At 64.2% G+C, this 24,154-nt stretch overlaps 3 protein-coding genes across 4 annotated transcripts in view; 2 read left to right on the top strand and 1 right to left on the bottom strand.

Annotated features, from left to right (window-relative positions):
• Positions 1–1,278, bottom strand: part of RTN4RL1 (reticulon 4 receptor like 1) — a 30,799-nt gene extending 29,521 nt beyond the window's left edge. The window contains exon 1 of the mRNA XM_052804648.1: positions 857–1,278. Within this exon, the coding sequence (XP_052660608.1) occupies positions 857–869 (13 nt within the window). The 5' untranslated portion in view covers positions 870–1,278. The remainder of the gene's footprint in view (positions 1–856) is intronic.
• A 1,322-nt stretch (positions 1,279–2,600) lies between these two features.
• On the top strand, positions 2,601–21,857 carry DPH1 (diphthamide biosynthesis 1). Of its 2 annotated transcripts, none has more exons than XM_052804312.1 (12): positions 2,601–2,692; positions 3,413–3,565; positions 6,041–6,104; positions 14,172–14,293; positions 16,064–16,218; positions 16,923–17,044; positions 18,281–18,349; positions 19,147–19,303; positions 20,290–20,390; positions 20,717–20,795; positions 21,135–21,266; positions 21,710–21,857. In XM_052804312.1, exons 1-12 carry the CDS (start codon positions 2,644–2,646, stop codon positions 21,785–21,787), a joined length of 1,281 nt encoding a protein of 426 aa, XP_052660272.1. In that variant the 5' UTR covers positions 2,601–2,643; the 3' UTR covers positions 21,788–21,857. The 2 variants fall into 2 exon arrangements, with proteins under 2 accessions (XP_052660272.1, XP_052660271.1); XM_052804311.1 differs by having other exon boundaries at positions 21,135–21,275; positions 21,716–21,807.
• A 431-nt stretch (positions 21,858–22,288) lies between these two features.
• On the top strand, positions 22,289–23,573 carry OVCA2 (OVCA2 serine hydrolase domain containing). Its single transcript, XM_052804313.1, has one exon. The coding sequence runs from the start codon at positions 22,311–22,313 to the stop codon at positions 22,992–22,994; it is 684 nt and encodes a 227-aa protein (XP_052660273.1). The 5' UTR covers positions 22,289–22,310; the 3' UTR covers positions 22,995–23,573.
• Positions 23,574–24,154: the final 581 nt, after the last annotated feature.

Raw genomic sequence — 24,154 nt, 5'->3', positions numbered from 1 at the left:
CTGCAGGCGTGGTGTTGGCACCTTCTCCCGCTGCCGGAGCCTCGCCGGAGAAGGGCATGTGGTGGTGGTGGTGGCGAGGGCTGGGCCCGGGACTGTGCGGTCGCCCCCTCCCCGGGGTGCGGGACGGGAGCAGGGGGGGTTCAGCGGGGGTCCCCCCCCACCCAGCACCGCTGTCCCCAGCATCTCCCCGGAACTGGACCAGGCGCAGCAGGACTGGGGGTCCTGACCCCCCCCCCCCCCCCGCCCCGGCCCGGACCCCCCGGGAGGGCCGGCTTCTCCTCTCGCTGTGATGTCAAAAAGCTCCCCTATGATGTCCCAGACAGTTGCCATGGAAATAGCGTGATGTCACAGCGGAGCGAATCTCCTCGGGGGGGCGGAACGGGACGGCTCGCCCCAACTTCCCCGCCGAACCCCCCGCGTCCCCCCGGTGAGCCCCGTTTCCCCTTCCCTCGCCCCGGGGGACGAACACCGACTCTCCACCCCCGCGCCCGCCGCAGCCCCGCTGCCTCCGTGACCCGCCGTACCCCGGTGCCCGCGGGATCCGCCGCGTCCCCGGTCCTGCGGGACCCGGCGCCTGCCGTGCCTCCCCCCCCCCGCTCCTCCCGGTCCCACCCTCCCCTCCCCGCCGCGCTGCGCTCCCGCCGTCCGCCACCGGTGCCTCTCCCCGGGGACCCCGGCGGGGCGGGGAGGGGGGGTTGCCCGAGCCTCGGTGGCGGCAGCGGCGCCGGTAACGCGGCGGGAGGGGGGGGGGGGACGGGGACGCCCGGCGGCGCGGCCCCAACTTCGGCGGGGTGACAAACTTCGGGACCGGCCCCGGTGCCCGCGGTACCCGGTACCCTCCCGGTACGGCGCTCACCTTGGCGGAGCATCTTGGAACCGGGGCGGGCGCGGTCTCCCGGCGGCGGCGGCAGCGGCGGCAGCGGCGGCGTTGCTCAGAGCCGCGGGCGCGGCGGCGGCGAACGGTAGCGGCAGCGGTGGCTGCTGCTTCTGCTGCTGTACCGGGAACGCGGAGCCGGAGCCCGGACGAACGGCCCCCGCGGGGGCATGGCGGGCCGAGCCGCTCAGCGGCACCGGCCCCGGAACACCGGGGGAAGCGCCGGCCGCGCCTTCTGCACCGCCGCGCGTCCCGCTCGCCGGTTTTTAGGGGGGGGAGCCGCCCCCTCGGGGCTGGGGCCGCCGCCGCCGCCGCCCCCCCACCCCCTCGGGCCGAGCCTATAAAGGGGCGCCCGGTGCCGGTGCCGCGCTGCCTGCAGCGGCGGGCAGGGCTGGGCAGGGCGGGGCGGGGCAGCGACGGGGCGGGCAGGGCTGGGCAGGGCTGGGCGAGCCCGGCCGGGCCCCCCCCCCGCTCCTCCGCCGCCGCCGCCGCCTCTCCCGCCTCCCGTGGACAGTTCGTGAAAGTGCCGCTGCTCCCCGTTCCCCGCGCCGCCGCCCCCAGCCCCGGCCCTCTCCGCCCCACCGGGGGGCATGGCTCAGCGCTGCCCCCCCCCCACACACACACACCCCCCGCGGGGCTCTGCGGTCCTCCCGGAACCGGCTTGTGACCCCCGCCCCACCGTCGTGTCCCGTCCCCCCCCCCCCCGCCTCGGTGCCCCGGTATCCCACCGGGGCTCTGCCGCCCCGCGGCTGCCGGGTCACGGCTGTCCCCGCCGTCCCGTCTGCCCAGCACCGTCCCTGCCGCTCCCCGGGGACCTGCCGTCCTCACCGTCCCCCTCCGCCCCTTATCGCCCCCTCCGCCTCCCCGGTGTGCCGGTGTCCCGCCGTGGTCCCGTCACCCGATCGGGGTCCCCGCTGTCCCCTCCGCCCCGCCACGGTCCCTGCCGCCCCCCCCCCCCCCCGGGATCCCTGCCGTCCCCTACGGTGCCCTCCGCCCCTTATCGTTCCCTCCGCCCTACCGGGTCCCTGCTATCCCACCGGGGTCCCCGATGCCCCACCGGGGGCTCTGCTATCCCCTCTGCACCCCGGTGCCTACTGTCCCCTCTGACCACCCGGTCCCTGCTGTCCCCACACTCCCCACCGCGGTCCCGACATCCCACCGGGGCCCCGCTGCCCCCCGGGCGGTCCCTCCTGCCCCTCGAGGGTCCCTCTCGCCTTCTCCCCTCTGCCTCCCCGGGGGTCCCGTTATCCCACCGAGACCACTGCTGTCCCCGCTGCCCCGTTGGGGTCCTCGCTGTCCCCCGGGGGGTCCCAGCTGCCTCCCCGGTCCCCCGCCGCCCCTGGGGGTCCCTGCTGCCCCCGGTTCCCTCCTGCCCCACGCCTCGCAGGGACTTGGCTTCCGCCCCGCGACACGGTGGGGGGGACACGGACCCGTCACCGTGACAACGGCCCCGTCGCCCCCGCCCCGTCCGTGTGTTAAAGTTGGGACCGGCAGCGCCGGGGCGGTCAGCACCGGGGAGGAGGATGCGGCGGGGCCACGGCCCCGACGTGAAGGGGGTCAACCCCGACATCGCAGCGCTTGGCACAGCCCCCTGCACACCCAGGGGCCCGTCGGGACCGTGCCGGGGACCCGTCGGTCCCCGCTGCACCGCCCGTCCCGTCGGGGCCCGCCGGCGCCCTCCCCACACTCGATCTCTCGGCCGGCGACTGCTCTGGCCTAGCGCGGGGCTCGCTTAGTGATGCCTTCCCGCCTTCACGTGCTCCAGAGCCATGGCGGCCTCCGTGAGGGTCGGGAGCGCGGCCCCGGTGCCCGCCGCAGGTGGGCTGAGGTTGGGTTAACGCTGGGTTCCCGGTGCCGGTACCGGGTGCTATTTCGGCTGCCTCGGCGAGGGAGGCCGGGCCGGCGGCGGGGGAGGCCGGGCCGGTGGCGGAGCCACCGGCCCGGCCTCCCCCGCCGCCGGCCCGGCCCAGCTGGCCCTTTGGCGGTTCGACCGTGGGCCGTGCGGGGAGGGTTTGGTGGCTCATGAGTGCCGGTGTTGAGCTGGAAATAGTGAATAATCCCCCTGCTGTCACTCCCCCGCCGCTCTCCGGCTTTGCCGAGCTGTAGGGGGGCGGTTGCTGGCGGGGGCTGGCTTCAGGATGAGGCTCCCGGGGACGGGCCTGGCTCACCCGCTGCTGTTGCCTTTTCCCCGGTGGGATAACGGGATCCCCTTGTTGGGGCAGGAGGGACCCCCGGGGTGCTTGCGGATGAGCCGTAGGTGGTTGTGCCTGGTGTCCTGGCTTGGTGGGAGCCAGCCCCACTCATAGGGTTTCACATAGTTACAGTGCTGCTTTCTGGGCAAAAAAAAAAAAAGGTGTTTTCCCCCCCAAAAAAGTGCCAACAACCTGCCCCCAGCATGAAGGGCGGAAACTCACCCCCTTCTCCTGCCTGCTTGTCTCTGGGGGTGGCATGAGGGCAGCGAGGATGCTGCTGGCCCGTGGGGTACGCGGTGTGCCGCCTTCCCAGTCGCTCCTTTAGGCCACCTCGTTTGTCCTGCAGCCCGAGGCCCCATGCGGCGAGCAGCGCAGCAGATCCCCGAGGAGATCCTCAGTAATGTGGAGCTGCGGGAGGCGACGGAGGCCTTGCCCCGAAACTACAACTTCGAGATCCCTAAGACCATCTGGCGGATCCGGCAGGCTCAGGCCAGGAAGGGTGAGCGCCAGCCCTGGGGACGAGGGGTTTCGGGGCTGCAGCGTGGCGAGTTGGTGCTGCTGAGCTCGCTGGTGGTGAGGGAGCCCACTTGGGCCAGGGTGCAGGCCGATGAGGCTGGAGCAGGGATGGTGCCGAGCTGCCCAGCATGCCCTGGCCATGTTTAGGTTCTGTCTTGGCGAGCTCTCCTTCCCTCAGGGGGGCTTAATAGATCTGTATCTCTGGATTATAATCACATTGGACAGGATAGGTTGAGCTGCGCGGACCTGTCAGCCTGCAAGATGTGTCTGGGATGCCGGCCAGGTCCCTGCTGCTCTCCTCTCTCCCTGCACTTTTCTGCCATGCTGCCAGGGCTGGGCAGGGGGAACCCCACAATGCCCAGCTGCGGGGGGCTGGAGGGGCTGGCGGAGAGCTGGGTCATGCTACGCCCTGGTCTGAACCTTTCTCGGGGTCCTTGCAGGGGTTGCTGTAGCCCCAGAGGGGTGGGGAGTGGCTGTGGTGGCCCCAGAGCAGGCGCTGTGGTGCTGCAGGGTGGTGCCAGGGCTGTCCCCTTGCATCGTGTGCATCCTGCTGTGGCTGAGCCGGCTCTCGGTATGTGATCGGCTACAGGCATCAGGGCGTGCAGCCTCCTCCGTCCTGGGTGTCACCGGTGTCACCAGTGTCCCCACCCATGCTTTCCAACAGAGGCAGGGCCTGCTCACGGGGTTGTTTGGCGCCGGGGGCTCCGGGCAGAGCCAGATTTGAAACGCTGTGTCTACCTAGGAATGTCTCTGCCTGCTGCCACTGAGCTGGCAGGAGCTGGCAGGCGTTACAGGGCTGTCCTGGGAGCTGCTGCCTGAGCTGGTCCCGGCTGTGATGCCGAGGGTTCGGAGGCTGTGGGGCTGTCCGGTCCGTCCCAGCTGCGGTGTGGGTGGCAGGGCTGCCCATCAGGACGCAGCGAGGCCGCCCAGCCGCGCCGCTCTGGCTTTCGTTGCTGTATTTTGCTGCTTGGCACCTCCTAATTAAATGTAAATATGCGGCTGGGATTTAGACTTCAGAGCTGGGAGCGGAGCCCATCAGCCAGCCAGCCGTGCTGGGATTTAAAAATCTGCGCGTGCAGAGCCCAGCCAGGGGCTCGTTGCTGGGGGAACGCAGCCTCCCACCGGGCTGCGGCCAGCCCTGCCTGCGCCCTGCCTGCTGCGGGGTTCGGGGGGGGCTGGGGTGTCATCCCCTGTCCCCATAGTGCCGTGGCAGTGGAGAGTGACCCAGCTGCCTCCTGCCAACCCCCCGCTGGGGGAGGCAAAGCTGTTTGTGGGTCTGCTTGTTGGGGGCAGTCTGAGGTGGAGGGCAGTCCCACATGGTCCCGAACAGGCTGGGGGATGCCAGGACGCTGAGCTGCCTGGTCGTCCCAGGTCGGACAGGGACTGACAGAGTGCGTGCAGCTTTTCCTTGGGCCCTGCAGGTTGGAGCAGGGTGAGATTAGCCCCGTTTGGGCCAGGTCTTTGCACAGCTCCACACTGGCCAGCGGGCTGAGCTTGGCAGCACAGGGATTTCTGTTGGAGGGGGATCTGGAGAGGACGTTTGGATAAATATCGCTGGAGCTGGGATGTCTTAGTGAGATTGGGAGGTGAAACAGCAGTGGAGTTAATGGGGCCTCCTCCATTCATCTCCCCCAGCATGGTCCTTGCTCCTCCCCACTGTCCTGGGGCAGCCTGGGGGGACCCACAGGGGTGTCCTGGCTGGACCCCAGGTGCTGGGGGGGCCCAGCTGAGCTGCAGAGGCAAAGGGATTTGTTCCAAGCTGTGAGGAGGGAGCAAACCAAGAAGCATCATTCATTGATGAATATATTTCTGCTAGGCACAACGGTCTGTCATTGCCGGCCACCCTCCCAAAACAAGGAGAGAAGCAGGGAGGGGAGGTGCAGAGAAGGGCAGCGAGGATGATCAGAGGTTTGGAACAGCTTCTGTACAAGGAGAGATTAAATAGATTTAGATCCTTTAGCTGGAAAAGAGGCAAACGAAGGGGGATATGATAGAGGGATATAGAATTGTGAATGATGAGGAGAGGCTGAACAGGGGATGATTATTTGGTCTTTCTTGTAATGGGAGAACCAGGGGCACGTGTTTACATTATTAGGAGTGGGTTTAAAATAAACAGAAGAAAGTACCTTTTCCTGTGCAGCACATAATTAAAATCTGGAACTCATTACTGCGGGAAGCAGGAGAGACCAGCAGTGTCAGTGGGTTCAAAAAGGGATGAGGTGTGTGTGCAGGGGCTGGGTGTGAGCAGGGCGAATGGATACAGGCTGAGACAGGACCACACGTACCCCGGCTGCCAGAGCCACCAGGATTTTTGGCCAATTTCTGGCTGTTTTGGGGAGGGTCGTTCTGCAGCTGCCGCTCGAGCTGGATGCATTGACCCCAGGGGCTGGTGCCCAGGTCCCCATTTTGGGGCATCCCCTCCAGCCCCTCCTAACCCTGGGGCTGTTTTTCTTCCCAGTGGCCCTGCAGATGCCGGAAGGCCTCCTCATGTTCGCCTGCACCATTGCAGACATCGTTGAGCGGTAAGATGACGGCTTTTCCGCGCTTCCCCGCTTGGCTGCGGAGCCTGGCGAGGGGATGGGGGCTGCTGCCGGGAATGGGGTGGCCATCGGACAGGGCTGCCTGGGCAGGATGAGGCCCAGGGCTACTGCTGAGGGGGGTGCGGGGGGCCCCAGCATGTCTGCCCTTGCAGGGACACCTTGGCCACAGGCGCAGGCAACGCTGCTGTCCTGCGGCAGGTCGCAGACACCCGCTGCCAGCCTCGGGGACAGGGACTGGCACTGCGCCAGCCTGGCCCTCGCCGCTCGACTTCTCCTCCCCTCGCTGCTTTGCCGGGAGCTGCTGACAAGCTCAGCGTGTCGGGGCCCTCGCTGGGGTGATGGAGCCAGGGAGCAGCCGTGTTAACAACTGGCTGACGCCAGCTCGGTGCCTGCACGCTCACCACAGCAGTGCAGCCAGCGAAGGGAGGGCCGGCAGCGGGGCCGCTACCACCACATGGGTCCCCTGCCCTCCTCCCCTGCCGTCGCGTCCTGTCCCCGTGGCTGCGGTCTGGCTGTGCCACTCTCAGGGCAGCACGGAGGTGCTCGGGGGCAGCCCTTCTCCATCTGTGGAGGCCCGAGGCCACAGTGATGGCCTGGAGGGGTTGACCGCAAGCGGCTCCTGCTGGGCAGCCCCTTCCCCGTGGCTCCTATCCTGATTTTCTGTGCCACTTCGGAGGTGAGGTCAGAGGCACCGGAGAGGAGCCGGGCTTTGCAGCGGCAGCGGATGCAAGCACCTTGCAGGAATGGGCCGTAATCTCCTTACCGCCAAGCGTGCCTGCCTCCCTCCCTCCCTCCCTGCCGGCTTTCTCCCTGCTGCGGCTGCCCCCTCCCCAGCCCCTCTCTGTTTTTGCACAGTGAATTAGTGCTAATAGCACCGCATGCCTCGTCTGCCATCGGGGTCGCGGCACTCATTAGTAAGCTGCCTTCCCAGGGCGAGCAGGCTCGCCTCCTCGCCGCCGCTAGCCGAGCAGCCGCTGCTGTGACGGGTGGCGAGGCAGCTGTGCTTGCAGGCTTTGTCCCTGCTTTACCATCGTTTCCCCCGCGGGACCGTGGCAGCCCCACGCTTGGGGTGGTCGAGGGAGCAGTGGGAAGGCGGGCACGGGCAGGGGATGGGTGTGGGGGGCAGGGGGGACGGGTGCAAGTGTGGGCGGCTCCGCGTGGGCTTGTCCCTTTAAGCAGAGCTGCCTCCTCTCCGGCTTTGGCACGCAGCCGCTTTCATGTCTCCAACTTCAAAGGCAGCAGATTAAGGGGCTCTTTTATCTGAATGAAACCTTAAGCCCCACTTCCCGGTGGATGCCAGGGTGCTGGCATCCCCACTGGACTCGCCTTCCCTGTCAAGGGTACTCCGCAGGGCTGAGGTGGGGTCATGGGTGCCGGGGTGGGGGGTGCTGGTGGGAGATGGGTGGTGGGAGATGGTTGCTGTGTGGGGAGAGGTGCCTGGCCAAGAGCAGGGACATGGCAGCGCCAGTCGGTTGGTGGTTGGATGGGGGATGGCTTCGAGGCTGAGCAGGAGGGCCGTATCCTTCCTTCGCTGCTGCCGCACAGTACCCAGAGACACCCCGCTGCCGGTCTCTTGCCAGGAGCGCCGGGTGCCATCCGTGATTCTGGCTGGGGATGTCACTGTGCTGGGTACCAGCACTGCCGGCTGGAGGATCACGGCTGTGGTCAGGAGTGAGCCCAGCCCTGTTCCTGCTCTCTCGGGGACGTGCTTGGGACCCAGTTACATTGCCGTAGGTGAGGTGTGAATCGGCAGGTGGCCTCGTTAGTGCCTGCCTCTTCCTGCTATTAATATTCATCACTGGCATTAATGTGGAATCGCTGCTCGGCCGCTGCTCCTGCTGGCCCTCCTAACCCGGCGCCGGGGCCGGATGAGCCTCCGACGTGACGGGAATCGCTGCAGCCGTGTGCTCCGGCAGTGGCTGCCATAGCCAAGCTGGCGACAGGGGCTTGGGCTACCGTCGGCCCTGGGGTGGCACGTCCCCTTCCCACTGGGGACAGAGGGGACACAAGGGCTGAGCATGCCAGGGATACCTGCGCCGATGGGGAGCATTGCTCAGCAAGCAGCCCCTCTCCCCAGCCCATCCCCGCAGCCTCCTGCCCCCTCCTTGCTGGTGGAATTTGGGGCTTGGGGATGCCAGCAAGCTCCCCCTCTCCTCCATGCTCTGGTAATGGCTGCAGAGCCGTGCCTGGGGCTGGTGCCCCTGGGGCGACGGTGCCCATCCCCGTGTGTTCTGGCTCGACTGGAGCTGTGTCTGCCGCCACTCAGACGGAATATTTATCCCTTCTGCTGGAGCTGCCTTTTAATAAAATATTTGCGCCGTGGCCTGGCGGTGCTGGGGAGGGCCAAGAGCAGGGACGTGGCCTCGCTCCGCTGCAGCACGGGTGGCTCAGGGGGGACGCGGTGTTGTCTGTGGGTCTGTCTGTCCCCGTGCAGGGGGATGGCAGTGTCACCGCGTCCCCCACTGCAATGTGGGAGTGAGCAGGCCCCCTGGGAGCCCCAGTGGGGGCAAGGAGGGGAAGGGACTGCCAGGTGGGGACCCCCCCGGCGCCCTGTCCGGGCTTCCCAGCATTGCACTGGCGCTTGCCGAGCCCCAAGGGGCTGCGAGGATGAAGATGTAGCCGAAGTGTCACAGCTGCTGCCTCCGGAAAGGCTGGTGGGGTACTTAGCCTGGAGCCTTTGAAATTGAGAGCGCACTTACAGCATTGACCGGCGTGAGGCCCAGTTAATTAGCGTTAATAGGTTTGTCATTATCGAACCTGCACTGGGGTGAGCGGCAGGCTGCGGGGGGGGGGGGGGTGGCGGGGCTGGGGTCTGCTGAGCTGGTGGGGCGGCGGGCTGCCGAAACCGCATCACGACGCTCTCGCGGCACCTTCCAAATTGGCTCCGTTTGTCACGGCTGATGTAATTCGGCGGAGGGTAACTCGTGCTGGGGGGCGGCAGCGTGGAGAGGTGCGTGGGGGGAGCTCGGACCGCGGCTCGGGGAGGGGGGCAGCCCCCCAGCCCACCCGCTGTCGTGCTGGGAAGGCAGCAGCCGTGTCCCCTGTACCACTGCCTTGGTGGAGGGGGGGGTGCAGCCGTGAGCAGACCCCTCCTCTCCCCCCACCGGGGCTGGAGCAGACGGATCAGCTGGGCTCTCAGCTGGGCTTTCGATTCCTTGTTAATAAAGTCAGCTGTCAGGCTTCGCAGCTGCTAATCCCTCCATCTCCCCGCGCCGGGACTGGGCAAGTGGCTCCTGCTAATCAGCCGTGGCTCAGCGGCGGTGATGGCGGGGAGGGGGTGGCTGCCCTGCCACAGCCTTAGCACCTCCCAATGGCCTGATGGCTTTTGAGCATCGGTGCAAGGCACTGCTGGGGGTGCACAGAGCATCCCAGTGATGATGCCATAGTGTGCCCAGCAGTGTACGAGGATATTTCAGAGTGACGGGGGTCTTGAATCGTCTCTGATTGAGCAGCAAAGAGTTAAACATTGTGTACACAGCCTAGCAGCTCTAGCATGGCTTAAAATGCCCTGCTGTGGCTGTGATAGTGAGGACAAAAAAGCCCCTGAGGGCTGGTGTGCCCAGCAGGTCCCTGGTGCCACAGGCGGGTCCCTGGTGCCACGCAGGCTGTCCCCTCCTGGGGCTGGTGGGTGGCAGGACAAGGGCACCAGGTCCCCTAGCCAGGCAGATCTGTGATGTGCCACTGAGCAATGTGGTACTGAGTGCCGTGGTGAAGCCGGTGGCATCACCGGGGGTCCCAAAGGGCTGTCCTGGGATGCTAACACAGGTCAGGATCTGGCCTTGATGGCACAGTGCCGTAGCTCTGCCAGCCAGCACTACCTTCCCTTCTCCCCTTGTCCTTTAAGTGCAACCCAGAGGCACTGGCAGCACGGTGCAGCACGCTGTGCAGGGGAATTTAATCACCGTCATTAACCGCACAACAGCATCATTAGGGAGAATGAAGTTCTCACTTCACTGGAGATGTTTAAAACCTCAGCCTGGGCGGTGACTGGTGTAGAGGGGACTGGGCAGGGGGGTGTGTGTGGGGTCTATAGGGCTGTCACCTCCCAGGACTGGGATGTGCCAGCGCAGGTGTGGTGCCCACCACCATGTGCCCCCCACTACTTCCTCGTGTCCCCATGGAGTCCGGGGAGCTGGCACCAACGGGCAGGGCCGTGGCCTGGCCATGGGGAAGAGGGGACAGGCACCATCTGGGTACAGGACGGCCGTGGTGGCTTTGCCACTACTATGCGCTGGGCCCTTGGTTTGCCTTACTTCATTTTTTTTGCAGCTACAGGCCAGCAAAGCTGGGGTACCCCCGGGACGTGCCCCTCGGGATGGTGGGGTTAGCCCTGGCACCTCCAGTGAGGACGCAGGGGGAGGTCCTCTCAGGGGAGGGGACCCAGCCAGAGATGGCTGCTCCTGGGGGGCTGCAGGGACATGCACCTCACCCCGTCCTGACCCACTTGCAGATGCTCTGCGGGGCCCTGCGCTGCCAGCGGGTGGTGATTGCCCAGCTGCAGTGGGGCTCTTCCAGCACTGTTTGCAGTAAAATTGCAAACTCATTATTTTAATTACGCGCAGCCTTCCTGTGTTAATGAAGTTGGGAGTCTGGTAATAGGGCTTGGTGATGAGCTTCTCCACTAATTAAGTGCATTGTTCTTGGCCGGGGCTGTGGTCAGCCCCCATGCCCCAGGACAGCGGCACCCACTGGCGCCCATCCCTGGGATGGGCTGGGCTTGGGTGCCACAGGACAGGCAGTGGGTGTAGGGTTTTTGGGGTGATCATGGGGCTCTGCCTTTCCCCCGGAGGACAGGGCTTGGGGTATTTGCAGGGCATAACCCTCTTGCTTATCCACAGGTGTTTTCTGGCAGGGAGGTGGCACCACGCCACAGTGTGACTGTGCTGTGAAGGGCCACATGCAGGCGAGGCAGGTGACTGTGAAGCAAGGAGCAGCCCAGTCTGCATCCCCATCCCCAGCGGGATACACGGGCACCCCAGCATCTCGGTGCCAGCTCCATCCTCCGGCAGCCTCGTGGTGCCAGGTCTGGCTGCTTTCAGCTCAGTCCCTGCAGTCCCCTCCATGCCCAGGGCTGCTGGAGCCAGGCGCGATGGACGAGCTGGGGCTGAGGACTCTTCTCTGCCAGGGAGAGCGGCTCTGCTTCACGTCGTGAGGACCAGCATGGTATCTTTCACACGCTGCTGTGGTGTCAGGGGACCCTGCGCTCCTGCTGGCAGCAAATGCTCTCATTTATTTGTCGAGGGGCCATGATAAATCAGGCCTGCTCTCCAGCCCAGTGCTTGTGCTCGGGTGGCAGGGAGCAGCCACCCCATACCTGGGGACATGCTGGCACTGGGTGTGCTTGTCTGTCCCAGCATTTTCAGCCTCCAAACTTGTCCTCAGGTCGCTGTCGCCTCTGTCCCACACTGGCCAGGGAAGAGCAGGGCTGGGAGGGTTCAGGGATCCTGGCAGTTGGGATCGGGGCCGGGACCTGGCCTGCCCGGGCCTGCATCCTGCCAGTGCTGAGCATGGCGCTTTATAAATGGGATTTTGGGAGCCATCTGTTTAAAAGAGGAGATAATGAATTAGGGGGAGATGAGAAAAATGCTAAGGCTGGGTGGTTTTTCAGAATGAGCCGGGGTTTGCGGGACATAAAAGATGAATAACCTCCCCACGTGTTCAATATTCATGAGCTCCCAGCCGTAGTGAGCGGCTCAGCGCTGGGTGGGGACAGCCCCGTCACCACGTCCTCCCTGCCGGCCTGCTGCTGGGACCCGTCCACGGCTGCGATGAGTTGCGGAGACACGAAACACCCACAAGGATGCTCCCATCGCTGCCCCTCGCCTGCATCCCGGTCCAGTCTGGCGGGCGAGCAGCTCCCTGGCCTGCGTCGGAGGCAGGTGGCTGCTAATTGATGTTTCCTTCCTCTGTAGTTTGATGAAAGGCTCCGGCGACACCGAACTGATTAAAACATCAAGGGGAGGCCCCCGCACTTGCCTTTGATTTGTCTCGGGAGATGATTGCTGCTCCGCTCGACCGTCCAGCCCAGCCGGCGCGGGTGACCCTGGTGCGTGCCGTCTTGGTGCCTCTGTGCCTCTCCTGCTGGCACTGCCAGGCTGCTGGTACCCTTCCAGCCTTGCTGGACGCAATGGCAGCACCATTGGGCTCCCTCCTCACCAGGCATCGTTCTACAGCCTCTTTGCTCCTTGCTCGGTCGTGGCTCCGCTCCCTGCAGCTGGAGCGGGATGGTTCCCCGTGGCGGGGGCAGGGCTCAGCCCCCTCTCTACCTGCCCACGGGCCGGTGGCCACGTACTGCAGGCTGCAGCCCTGCACGCTGGGCACGGGCCACAGGCGCCTCCGCCAGCCTCTGCCCTCCTCCCTCTGCCGTTGCTATTTCACTTTCTTGCTCTTCACCCCCAGGGACTTTCTCTGGGGTTTGGGCCAATTTGCATACATTTTAATCTATAAAAAATTAAGCGGTGCTGGCTGCCGCTCTGAGTCAGACCTCCCCGTCCTGAATCTTAAGGAGCTGAATAATTTTCCACTTTTGCTGAGATGTGTGGAGTCTGATTCATGTTCATCTCATCACCTCTCATTAGAGGAGGGGGCTGAGGGCTTGGGGGGGGTGGAGAAGAGCCTTTTCGAACCTTTGCCAGCAGCCCCCAGTCCTATGGCACGGCCGTGTAGGCAGCGGAGGAGCCATCCTCCTGTCCAGGCCATGCTGGCAGCAAGGGACCACGGGATTTGGGTGCTGGCAAGGATCTGCTCCATCTTCTGACGGTCCCCAATGGCGTCCCCAGCCCTTGCGACACTGCGAGAAGCGGGAAATGCCTGGGCTGGACGCGGGAGGTAGGGATGGCTTTGCCCCCTCTCCCGGGATGCTCCAGCAGAGACGCTCCCCTGTCCCCCTCCCCGGGTGCTGACGGATGGGCCGGAACTGTTAATATTCAGCACGCTCCGCCATTTCTCCACCTTCTGCCATCTGCCCAGCTCTGCCCACCATTTCTATTCTTGCTGCCGACGTAACGCTCCCTGCCTGGCGCTCGGGGGGGAGCGTGCGGGACCCTGGCCCCCAGCCAGCACCGGGTGCCGGGGGGGGGGGGATGCTGTGCCAGGGCGCCAGCCTCCCCCGGCCCCTTCGCCCCAGCCCCGCACCAGCGGCAGGGCGGACCCCACTGGCACTGAGCTACAGCCGCTGGTGCAACCTCGGTGTAAATAAGGAATTAGCATCTGTTTTAAGCAGCCCCTCCAGGCACGGGGCTTTGTCATCGCGATACCTGCTTTCATCCGTAAACTACCACGGCAGCTCCCTGGGAAGGCAGCCAAGCTAATAATCCCCCAAAATGGTGCCATAAAATACCCACAAAGGTGGCGCCTTTAAATCATGCCAGAGCACCGGCTTTGCCACCCGGTGCTGGTGCATGCCCCTCCGCTGGCTGGCGGGTGCTAGGTAGGCTCGAGCTGGAGCGCTGGGATGCTGGAGCAGGGATGGGGGACAACACCAGTGTTCACTCAGTGCTTTTCCTTGCCAAGTGCCACCTCAGCACCAGCTGCTCCGGGAGCACACCCAGCTTGTCCAAACCGGCACCTGTGGGTGACACAGCTGGGTGTGGGCTGGGGTGTACCAGCTCGCACGGTGCCACCGGGGGACGGTGGCTTGACCAGCCTGGCTGGCATGGCTGGGGATGCCAGGGTGGCTGTTCTGGCCGTCCCGGTGGCTCTGGTCCCGAGGGCCAGCTGGTGGGAGCGGCGGCACCACGCTGCACCGGGTCTCCCTCTGCTCCTCTCCCTGCTGGAGCATTAGGAAGCTGGCAGCGTATTGTTTGATGAGCGGATAATCCGCTGAATTGCAAACAGCTTTACCCAATTGAAGAGGCGGATTACCGCTCTCCAGCTTAATCATGTTGACATCTCGGAGAGTAGCCAGTGCTTGTCCTCTTTGGCGCGTGGCAAGGGGCTCGATGGCAGCGCGGGGTCCTCCAGTAGTGGTGTGCCATGGGGCTGGGGGACAGGACGTGGGCTGTGGTGACGGCAGCCAGCCATGACCCTCACTGTTGTGCCTCCCCACAGGTTCACAAATGCAGAGGCGGTGGTGATGGGCGACGTGACCTACGGTGCGTGCTGCGTGGATGACTACACAGCCCGCGCCCTGGGTGCTGACTTCTTGGTGCACTATGGACACAGCTGCCTGAGTAGGTGACACTCGGCCCCGGGGCACTGCCGAGGCTACGGTGCATGGTACTGCAGAGGCTGTGCTGCTGCCACCGTGCTGTACCGAGCGGCTCCCCGCCCTGCTCCACGCCAGCTCGGAGACTTAGTGCCAAGGGCTAATCCCTTCCCAAAGGGATTCTGTTCTGCAGCCTCAGTTGTTGGCTTTGGATGAGGCCAGGCTGGCTGGGCAGCTGCCCGCGAGCAGGATTTTGGGGGCAGCAGGGCATGCTCATCCTGCTCGGCCGTGCACTGCCACAGCGCCCAAATAGCAGCCCTGTGCCCAAGAGCAGAGCGGCAAGGCCATGGCTTGGCAGGACCCTGCTCGCCCAGGAGTTGGTGATGGGGACAGGGCTGCTCTCGCCCCGTACCCCACAGCTGTGGGCTTTGGGGGAAGTCGGGAGCGATGGCAGAGGGGAGCGACAGTCTGGGGGTCCCGCTCATCCCGGGGCCAGCGCGGGGCCGGGGCCGGGGAAAGCGGCTTTGCGGGTGCAACGCAGGCTGGGCGGGGAAGGGAGGAGGAGGCTGTGTGCTCCCTAGGCGGACAGTACTCTGGATCCAGTTGCCATGGAAACTGCGCTGCTGTCCCAGATGCTGCTAACTTTGAAGTCCACCCAGGATGGAATCAGCCCAAAAATAACAATAAGACGCTCTGGGTTTTAAGGTGGATCAGCAGAATTACTGTAGTGAGCAGCAGGCGCGTGCATCCCTGCTGCCACCACGCTCCTGGCACCTGGCAGCCCTCCTGGACATTTATGGGGCTGTATAAATGGGTTTGAAGAATTGCGTCAGGCTCCGTATGAAATACTGACTCCCCACTTGAGAAATCTGTCCTGAAAGCCACATCAGTGTGAGCGTTTGCAGTGATAAATATCTGTGCTAGGTGCTTTGTTATGGAAGGAGGGTTATGGGCACTACTGGAACAGGGAGTATAAAACCCCTGGTTTGTAGCCTGCTATTCATGAATGAACAGCGGGAAGGGGAGGAAGGGGCCATATCCAGCAGTGCTCAGGAGTGTGCCAGTGCAAGAGCCAGGCTGCTCCACGGGACAGGAGTCACATATTCTGGAGCTGCTCCCTGCAGGGACAGGCAGGCACTGCCAAGCTGCCTGTCGCCAGCCCAGCCGCCATCCACTGCCCGTTGCCATGTGGTCCTTGCCTGCTCCGGGCTGGATGGGTTGCAGGGCACCCTGGGTTGCCCACAGGGTGATGAGAGGGTGCTGGGCTCCTTTTGGGCTGCCCACAGTACTCCCATCACCAGTGTGGCCGACGGTGGGGCGCGTCCCCGCGCAGCACACAGGCGCTTGCCCTCTCCCTCCCAGCCCCACGTGCCCTGCGGGAGGGAGTAATTTGCACTTAATTGTGATCAGGTGAAGAGCACCAAAATGGGAAGTGAATGCGGAGCTGTGGATCGATGTGGACTCTGTGTACTTTAATTATTCACTTAATTGTGGTGACACGGGCTTCTTAGCACTGGGGGTAATTAGATTTGTGTTCATTGATTCCCAAGGCTGCCATTATACGGAGAGAAACGAGCGGGTGCTCTCCACTGCTCCCATCTGCACCCCCTGCCCAGGGTGCCAGCACGGGCAGAAGGGTGGCACAGCCCACCCTGGCCTGCCCGCACTGAGGCGGTTGGGGCGCAGGGAGCCCCGCCAACATGCTTTATCCCCAGGCTGCGGGCAGCAGCGGCCGGGGGCTCGCCGAGGCCCCAGGTGTACCCCCCACACACACCCTCTCTCTTCCTCTCACCAGTTCCCATCGATGCCACGCAGGGTCTGAAGATGCTCTATGTGTTCGTGGACATAAAGATTGACACGTTCCATTTCCTCGAGACCATTCGCTTCAACTTCGCAGCAGGCACCTCCCTGGCCCTCGTCAGCACCATCCAGTTCGTCTCCACGGTGCAGGTGAGATGGGGACCCCCAGCAGTGCAGGGCATGGGATGAGGCTTGTGTCTCCCCCTGCCTTGGCCCTGGCTTAGTCCCTCCCTGCCCCAGCTCTAGGGCTGGAGCGGCTGCCCCAGGTTGCCGGTGGTGACGGTTCCCCTCTGACGAGTCGCTGCAATAATATGCTGCTGCCGTAATGTTGATCAAGTACTTTATAATAACTCTGATCAATGTTTCATGGCGGCACCCCTCCCTGGCTCCCCTGGGAGCTGCTCTGTAAATGTCAGGGCAGGCGGTGGAGCACTTGGCATTTTGATGCAGTGCCGGCAGCGGCAGGGGAAGCTCCAGCGGGTCTGTCTGTCTGCCCCTGAACGGCCGGCTGGGTAGGACGGGAGGAGATGAATGAGCCTCTTGAGCCATGTCTATCTAAACATGGGGCTATCGAAGCATTAAGCATTTTCCCTTGTCTTTTAATTGATACGTTGGCTGAGCCTCGCTGAGCATCTCGGCTGTGTGGGGCCGTTACCCTCCGTGACGGTGCCGGCCTGAGCAGACGGGCTCCCCTCTGCTGCTGCTGTGCTGGGGCACAACAGCACAGCCATTGCCACTGGTGCCCCATGGAGCTAGGGCCGGGGTGTCCCCAAGGGTCCCCAGCAGTGCCGGGGACCACTGGCCTCGGCCACAGTCTGCACAGTCTGTCCCTGCTGATGCCATGTCTTCCGCAGGCAGCGTCACAGGAGCTGCGCTCCCAGTACAAGGTGTGCGTGCCCCAGTGCAAGCCACTGTCCCCAGGGGAGATCCTAGGCTGCACGTCACCCCGGCTCGCCCAGGACACAGATGCCATCGTGTAAGTACCCAGGGTCCTCCAAGACCCTCATGCCTGGCCCAGGCTGCCCGCCCTGCCTGTACCCCCTGCCTGGCCGTGGGGTGGTTCTGGGGGGTGGCAGGGAGACGTCCGTGGGCTGGGACAGGCCCCCTCAAGCTCCCCACACTGCTCAGAGTGGCGCGTGCTCGTAGCACAGAGGAAATAATTGAGTCGTATATCAGAATAGATAATAGATGGAAGGGCGGGTGGATAATTGGAAAAGACAAATGGCCGGGGCCCAACATCACAGCAACATTAATTTTATTTAAGGACAGCAAATTAGAGGGAGCACTTCGCTTCCTATCACCTAATTATTTTAGGTAATGGAAATGCTTAATGTACTGTGAATGCAGTGCGCTGCAGAATAAATAAATACAAGGACCCCACCCTTGGGGGGAGCTGGGGAGCCTAGGTGCGGGTTTGGGCCTGTCAAGCCCCAATCTGTCTCACCCTGCTGGGAGCCAACAGTGCCGGCACCTTTCCGAGCGTGGCTGTGTGGGGAGCCAGGCTCATGATTGCCGGGCACGGGGTCAGTGGGGGCTCCGGCTTCATCCTGAGCAGCACCCGGCGCTGGGGAAGAGGCGCTGCTTTACATCTCTCCCCAGAGGCATTGGGAGCAGGCAGGGGCGGCCAGGCTGGCACCACATTGACGAGAGTGGGTCATTCCCGCCGCCGGAGGAGCCACAGTGCGGTACCAACCGGCCGCCCGCGCAGGTGCACGCAGCTGGCGTACCTGCGTCCTCCCTGTGTTATTATTTTCTTCTTTCCCTCGTCTCTGGGGCTAACTTTTGCAGACAAATTAGCTTTGATCTCCCAAAATGTCATTCTCCAATTAAGGGCAAAATCTAGTCAAGTTTTACGTCTGAATTCATTTTCCAAGCCCTCACTCCATTAGGGCAGCTGAATGAAAGGCTTTGAAATGTAATTGCTGACTTGAAATCCGATTAGAAATGGAAGCAGCAACGTCTAGAACCAGCCATTGAGATGGAGCGGCTCCCGGCCACCCCATGCTGGCGTGGGCATCCCTCCTCGCCCCGAGCATGCCCTCCTCTCTCAACCCAGCATGCCGGGGGGCTGCACGGAGACGGGAAGACCTGGCTGTGCCTGCTGCCCTTGGGTTCCCAGCATCTCTGCACAGTGTGGCTTGGGAAACCGGCAGGCACATAGATGGGTGCCGCTGTTTCCCGTGTGCCGTAGCTCTCCCTCCTCTCTCGGCAGGTATTTGGGCGACGGGCGCTTCCACCTGGAGTCCATCATGATTGCCAACCCAGGGATACCTGCCTACAGGTACAGGCAGCCCACGGGCACCTGCTCTGGTCCCCATCAGCCCTGCGGCAGGGAGCACCCCAGCTCCCCCAGCACACTGGGAACCAGCTGTCCCCCCCGTGTACCCCAGGAACATCCCCCAGCCCAGGGCTGGGCAGGCAGCTGCCTGCAGTGGGCACAGGCAGGGAAGGGGCCACAGGGCGGGTGAAGAGGTGCGGCAGGGAGATGAACGCCAGCCATTTACTCTGGCTGAATATAAACATTTTGACAAGTACCTGTGAAAGCTCATGGAGGTGCAGCCATTAAAGCCCGGCTGCTGCAGGCAGAGGCCATAAAGCGCGATGATGAGGCCGCTGAAAGCAGATGAAATATCAAGAGTGAAAGGCTGGGCCCATTTGGTGAAATCTGAATTTCTTAGTAGGTCGTTTGTTACTAACGGGAGGCACACGTCAGGTTTATGGCGCTGGTGAAGCTGCCGAAACCCGAGTGGGATTTGATTAAAATTCTCCTCGTCAAACAAAGCAACAAATCAAAGATTTCTTCATAATTGATGAACCGGGACAGGGGGGAGCTGAGCGTGAAGCTGAGTGCGGAGCCCAGGCTGTGCCAGGTGTTGAGGGGCTGCGATGGGACACTCGCCTTGTCCCTGTCCTTGTCCCCTCTCTGCACTCTAACGAGCCGGCTGGGTTCTGCATCGGCTGTGGGAGGCAATTAGTGTTAGTGAGGGACAGGCATCGTTTGGGGCCAGCATGGAGGGGGGCAGGTGATGGGGCACGAGCAGGTGATGGGGCACATGTGAGCTCGGTTCTGCTTTGCAGGTACGATCCCTACAGCAAGGTCTTCTCCCAGGAGCACTATGGCCACGAGCGCATGCACCGTGCTCGGCAGGATGCCATCCGCACCGCCGCCGGCGCCCGCTGCTGGGGGCTTATCTTGGGCACGTTGGGGCGCCAGGGCTCCCCTGGCATCCTGCAGGTACCGTCCCCCTCCTCATGGCCCCCACCTGGGCACCGGGTGCTGCTCCTGGATAGGTGAAGGACTGGTGAGCGATGGCAGCATCGGTGCAGTGGCCTCACTGCTGGGGTGAGGGTGGACCTGGCACCACTGGCAGCCCATCAGTTGCCTCTGGCCGGGGTTTGCGTGCCCCTGAGCTGAGCGGGCAGGGCAATTAGCAGCGGATGAGGGAGGCTGGACAAGGGCTCATTAAACGTGCCCCTTGCTGGGGAGAGCTGGCCAGCCTTGGAGACCCCCCCACACAGGCAGCTCGGCAATTAATTCCCTGGGTTTGTTTTAATTGGATGAACTTCTGATCGGGTTCAGCGTCCCTGCTCAGCCACCGCGCTGGCATTTTCTGCACCCCGGCTGGGCCAGGGGAGCAGGACCACAGTGTCCTGCCCCATGGGAGTGGGGTGCCCTGAGCACGGCAGCCCCGCTCACACCTGGCAACTTTGGGGGAGTCAAAGGTGAGATTTGGGGCAATGCAGGGACCAGTAGGCAGAGTGGGGCGGTGAGGTCCCAGCAGCCACTGTTCCGCAGTGGGCAGGACACAGGCATGGCTGGGGCTGGCTGGGCAGGGGCTGATTAGTGCCAGCTCCGGAGGACAAGGACGTCCCTGGCCCCTCCTGGGCCCCTCTCCTTCTCCTGCAGCCTCTGGCCGCAGCCAGCTCACGGGCAGGCAGGCGTCCCAGGGAAGGCAGCCGCTAACGAGAACAGATTGTTGTCATTGAGCGGTAATTACTTCATTAGACTGAGGCACACGCTGGGGAGAGCCGGGCACGAGCCAGAGCCATGGCCGCGGTCCCTGTCACTGCGCCTGGCCATGCGATGTGGCCATGGGGCAGAGCTGGGACCCACAGAGGGTCTGATGGCCAGGAAAGGGCTATGAGCAGGGCTTGGGGGGCTTGCTGCGGGCATCTGTCTGGGCTCCCCTAACCCCCACCGGGTGCCTTTTCCCCCCGCAGCACCTGGAGTCGCGTCTCCACGCCCTGGGCCGACCCTTCGTGCGGGTGCTGCTGTCCGAGATCTTCCCCAGCAAGCTGCGCCTCTTCCCTGATGTGGACGCGTGAGTGCTGCTGACCCCCACCTCAGCCCCCGTGCCGGGGTCCCCAGGGTGCCCCATCCCTGTCTGGGCCCTCTGATTCCCGCTGGAAGCCATCCCTGCCACGTCTGTCCCACTGTCACCTGGGCGGACACTGTGCACCCCTGTGCATGCCGTGGCCACGGCGTGGGGAGGGGACGTGGTTGTTCCTGGCAGGTTGGCTCTGGCACAGTAGGGACCTCGCTCCGTGCCCGCTCTGTTTCCTTCCAGGGGGTTGCTGCAAGGCTTTGTTGTGGCTTATTCTTCCCCAAATGCTTGTCCCCATCTGTTGCCGCCTGTTTCCCTTCCAGGTGGGTGCAGGTAGCCTGTCCCCGGCTCTCCATCGACTGGGGAGAAGCCTTCAGCAAGCCGCTGCTGACACCCTACGAGGTAGGCACCCCTCTCCCATTTTGGGGGGACCAATCCTGGCTTGGGGTGGTTCGCCAGAGCCTCCCACAGAGCTGCGGTGCTGCGAGCTGCCAGGACGGGGCTGTCCCTGCAGCAGGGCAGCGTCCCCTCCTCTCCCCGGCTGTGCTCCGTGCCTGGCCCCGGGTGTGCCGCTGGGATTTCCAATCTTTTGTGAACCAGCGGGATTCCTGATGCCGTGAGCTTCACTCTGGCAGTGCTCTGCTCGGCACACCAAGCCGCCACACTGGGACTTCTCCCAGCACTGCCGGCTCCCCCGCCGCAGGCACCGCTTGGGGACTCAGCTCCTTGTCCCCTCCGCAGGCCGCGGTGGCTCTCCAGGACGTCGAGTGGCAGCAGCCTTACCCCATGGATTTCTACGCCAGCCAGTCCCTGGGGCCATGGACAGTGAACCATGCCGGCACACGGCTCCCGCGCCACGGCCAGACGGCCCAGGTGGGCAGCGTGACGTCACCCGGGCACGGGATGTCACCGGGACGGCGCGTCCCCCGCTCCATCCCTTCGCTCTCCGTGACCGTGCGGGGTGGAGGGGACGGGCGGTGGGAGCGTTGGCGCGGGTTGAACGCCCTGTGCCAGTACAGTGCGTGTACGGTGCCGTACGGTGCCGTACGGTGCCCGGTGCCGCGTGCCGAAAGCGCCACCCTGTGGCTTCGTTCCCAGTGAACAGTAACGGGGCCGGTGCCAGCCCGGCCGGTGAGCCCCCCCATGCACCCCGCAGCCCTTACCGGGGCGAGCGCCCGCCTGGCCCCATGGCTCCCCGGGAGGGGGGATTCCCCCAGCCATGCCCCATGGGATGCTGTGGGCTGAGCACGGGCAGGCTCATCACAGGTCAGGCAGGGGCTGGGGTCCCATGCTGACACCCCCCCCCTCTGCGGCAGGGGAAGCCACCCGTGACCCCCCCCACGCCGGTGGAGGGCGAGGAGAAGCTAAGCACTGGGGACCCAGCAGCCTCATGAGCGCAGCCTGCACTCCGTCCTCCTGCCGCCACGCTCCGGGACCCGGCGGGGGACACACACCCACCCCCCCACACCCCCCCCCAACACCGAGGGTAAGCACCGCTGGGGCCTCCCGGTACCAGCACCGGAATGGATGGGGACGCACCCCGTACCTCGACGACACCACTGCCCGCAAGGACCAACGCGGCTGCCCGCGGGGAGTGGCTCCCTGCAAGGCCAGGCCGTGCTGCAGGCTCTGCCCGCAGCAGCCCCCGGTCGCACCGGGGGCCCCCCCCCCTCTCCCGTCCCGTCCCGTCCCGTCCCGTCCCGTCCCACCGGGGCCGCCTCGTCCCGCCGCCGGTTTCTCTCCCCCTCCGCTGCGGCCTCCCGCCGCCAGGGGGCGCGCTGGCGCCCCAACGCAGAGCAGCGCCGGCCCGCTGGCCTCGCCGTCCAATGAGCGCCAAGAGTTTCGGCGGGAAGGTGTGGGGGGCGGAGGGACGACAGACGGAAGCGGCGCTCTCGGCTTCCGGTGGCGGCGGCCGCCATGTCGGAGGGGCGGCCGTTGCGGTTGCTGGCTCTACACGGCTACCGGCAGAGCGAGCGTCGCTTCCGGCAGCGCACCGGCGCGCTGCGCAAGGCTCTGCGTGGCCGGGCAGAGCTGGTGGCGGTCAGCGCACCGCACCCCGTGCCCGGCGGCGGCGAGGACGACGACGAGGACGACCCCCCCCGCGGCTGGTGGTTCTCTGGGCCCGGCACTTTTGAGGCGGGGGAGGTGGCGGCGGCGCCGGCGGGGCTGGAAGAGTCGTTGTCGGCCGTGGCGGCGGCGCTGGCGGAGCACGGACCCTTTGACGGGCTGCTGGGCTTCAGCCAGGGCGCGGCGCTGGCCGCCATGGTGTGCGCCCTGAGGGCCCGCGGTGACCCCCGCTTCCCCGTGGCCTTCGCCATCGTGGTGGCTGGCTTTGCCAGCCGCGCCCCAGCTCACGGCCACTTCTACCGAGAGCCCATCGCCCTGCCCACGCTGCACGTCGTGGGCGATGCCGACGCCGTCATCGCTGCCACGCTCAGCAGGGAGCTGGCCCGGCACTTCGTGGACCCCGTTGTCCTCACCCACCCCGGCGGGCATTTCATCCCTGCGGCTGCGCCACAGAAGAAGGCCTACCTGGACTTCTTGGACCGCTTCCGCCCCGGACAGGGACAGGCTGAGCCCCCGGGGGCCGGGGCAGTTTGATAACAGTCTCTGTAATAAATGGGGCTCCAGCGAGTCACGTGCAGCCTGCCATCTTGGTGAAACATCACTGTGTTTCCGTGCCCTCCAGAAGGGCCAAAGAATCCTCCTCAGCTCACTGTGCTGCTCTGCAGCATTAACACAGGGCCAGGTTAAATGGTTCTTTGTTACCTCCCTTTGTTTTTTTCCCAACTTTGTTGTACACAGGAGTATGTGGGTATGATGATGAGGGCTTTGAGGACAGGAGGGTGAGGCTGCCCTGTGTGTGAGGTGCTTTCAGAGCCTTGAATAGCTGTTCAAAATTGGGGTCCCTCAGCTCAGCCAAAAGAAACATCTGTAGAGCACACAGCTCCTGCAGTTGTTAAACCCCAAAGGTTTGTGTTTGTTAATATCCCTGGTGAAAGCTATTAAGCCAACTGTCTAGCTGGTCTGGGTCTAGAAAAACCTCTCATCCCTGGCAGTGCCAGGGCTGGTCTTTGTTTCACGAACAAAATGTCTGCTGGTTCAGCGTGCGTGTGTTGGGAGACTTTTGTATCTTCCTCTGTACAAAGTGCCTTCGTGAACAAGAAAAACTTGTCGCTACGTTCTTGGCTCTGGTATTTTCCAGAAGCACACAGAAATCTTTATTGTTGTTATAATTGCAGGCACCCTGCTTGACTGCTGCTGGGGCAGGCCAGGCTTTCCAGTCTGCAGCCCAGGGCCGTGCTCGCAGGATTTCTCTCTAACTACGGCTTTCCTTGGGGGTACAGTGCAATATATTTGGTAAAAGAGAGAAATTGGATGAAACTTTTTAATTTGCTCCCTGCTTGCACAGCGCAGGGATTTGGGGAGCAGTGGGGCAGCGTGGTGTCGGCGCTGTGAGGGATGGAAGACGCTGTGGTGCAGGAGCAGTCCCGGGGTCAGGGGACAGAAGCACTTTCCCTGTTTGCTCAGCCGGGAACAGGCCTGGGAGCTGCTGCGGGTTAAAACCAACGCAGCAGAAGTGAGCGTTTCCCACAGCTGTGAGTTTTTTGCTCTCCGGTTTGTTGCCGGTTACGTGACAGCGGCGGTGGTAGGAGGATGTGGCTGGTTCCCCCCGCAGCCAGCCCTGGGCTGGTGTTGCTCCTGGGGGGCTGGCGGGGCTCGGGCAGTGCCTGCCTGCTTTGCCGCCTCGCAGAGCGGCA

The sequence above is a fragment of the Harpia harpyja genome, chromosome 12, assembly GCF_026419915.1.
Source record: "Harpia harpyja isolate bHarHar1 chromosome 12, bHarHar1 primary haplotype, whole genome shotgun sequence".
NCBI classification, from domain to species: Eukaryota; Metazoa; Chordata; class Aves; order Accipitriformes; family Accipitridae; genus Harpia; species Harpia harpyja.
The sequence above is the reverse complement of the archived record's forward strand: the minus strand, read 5'-3'. Positions and strand labels throughout refer to the sequence as shown.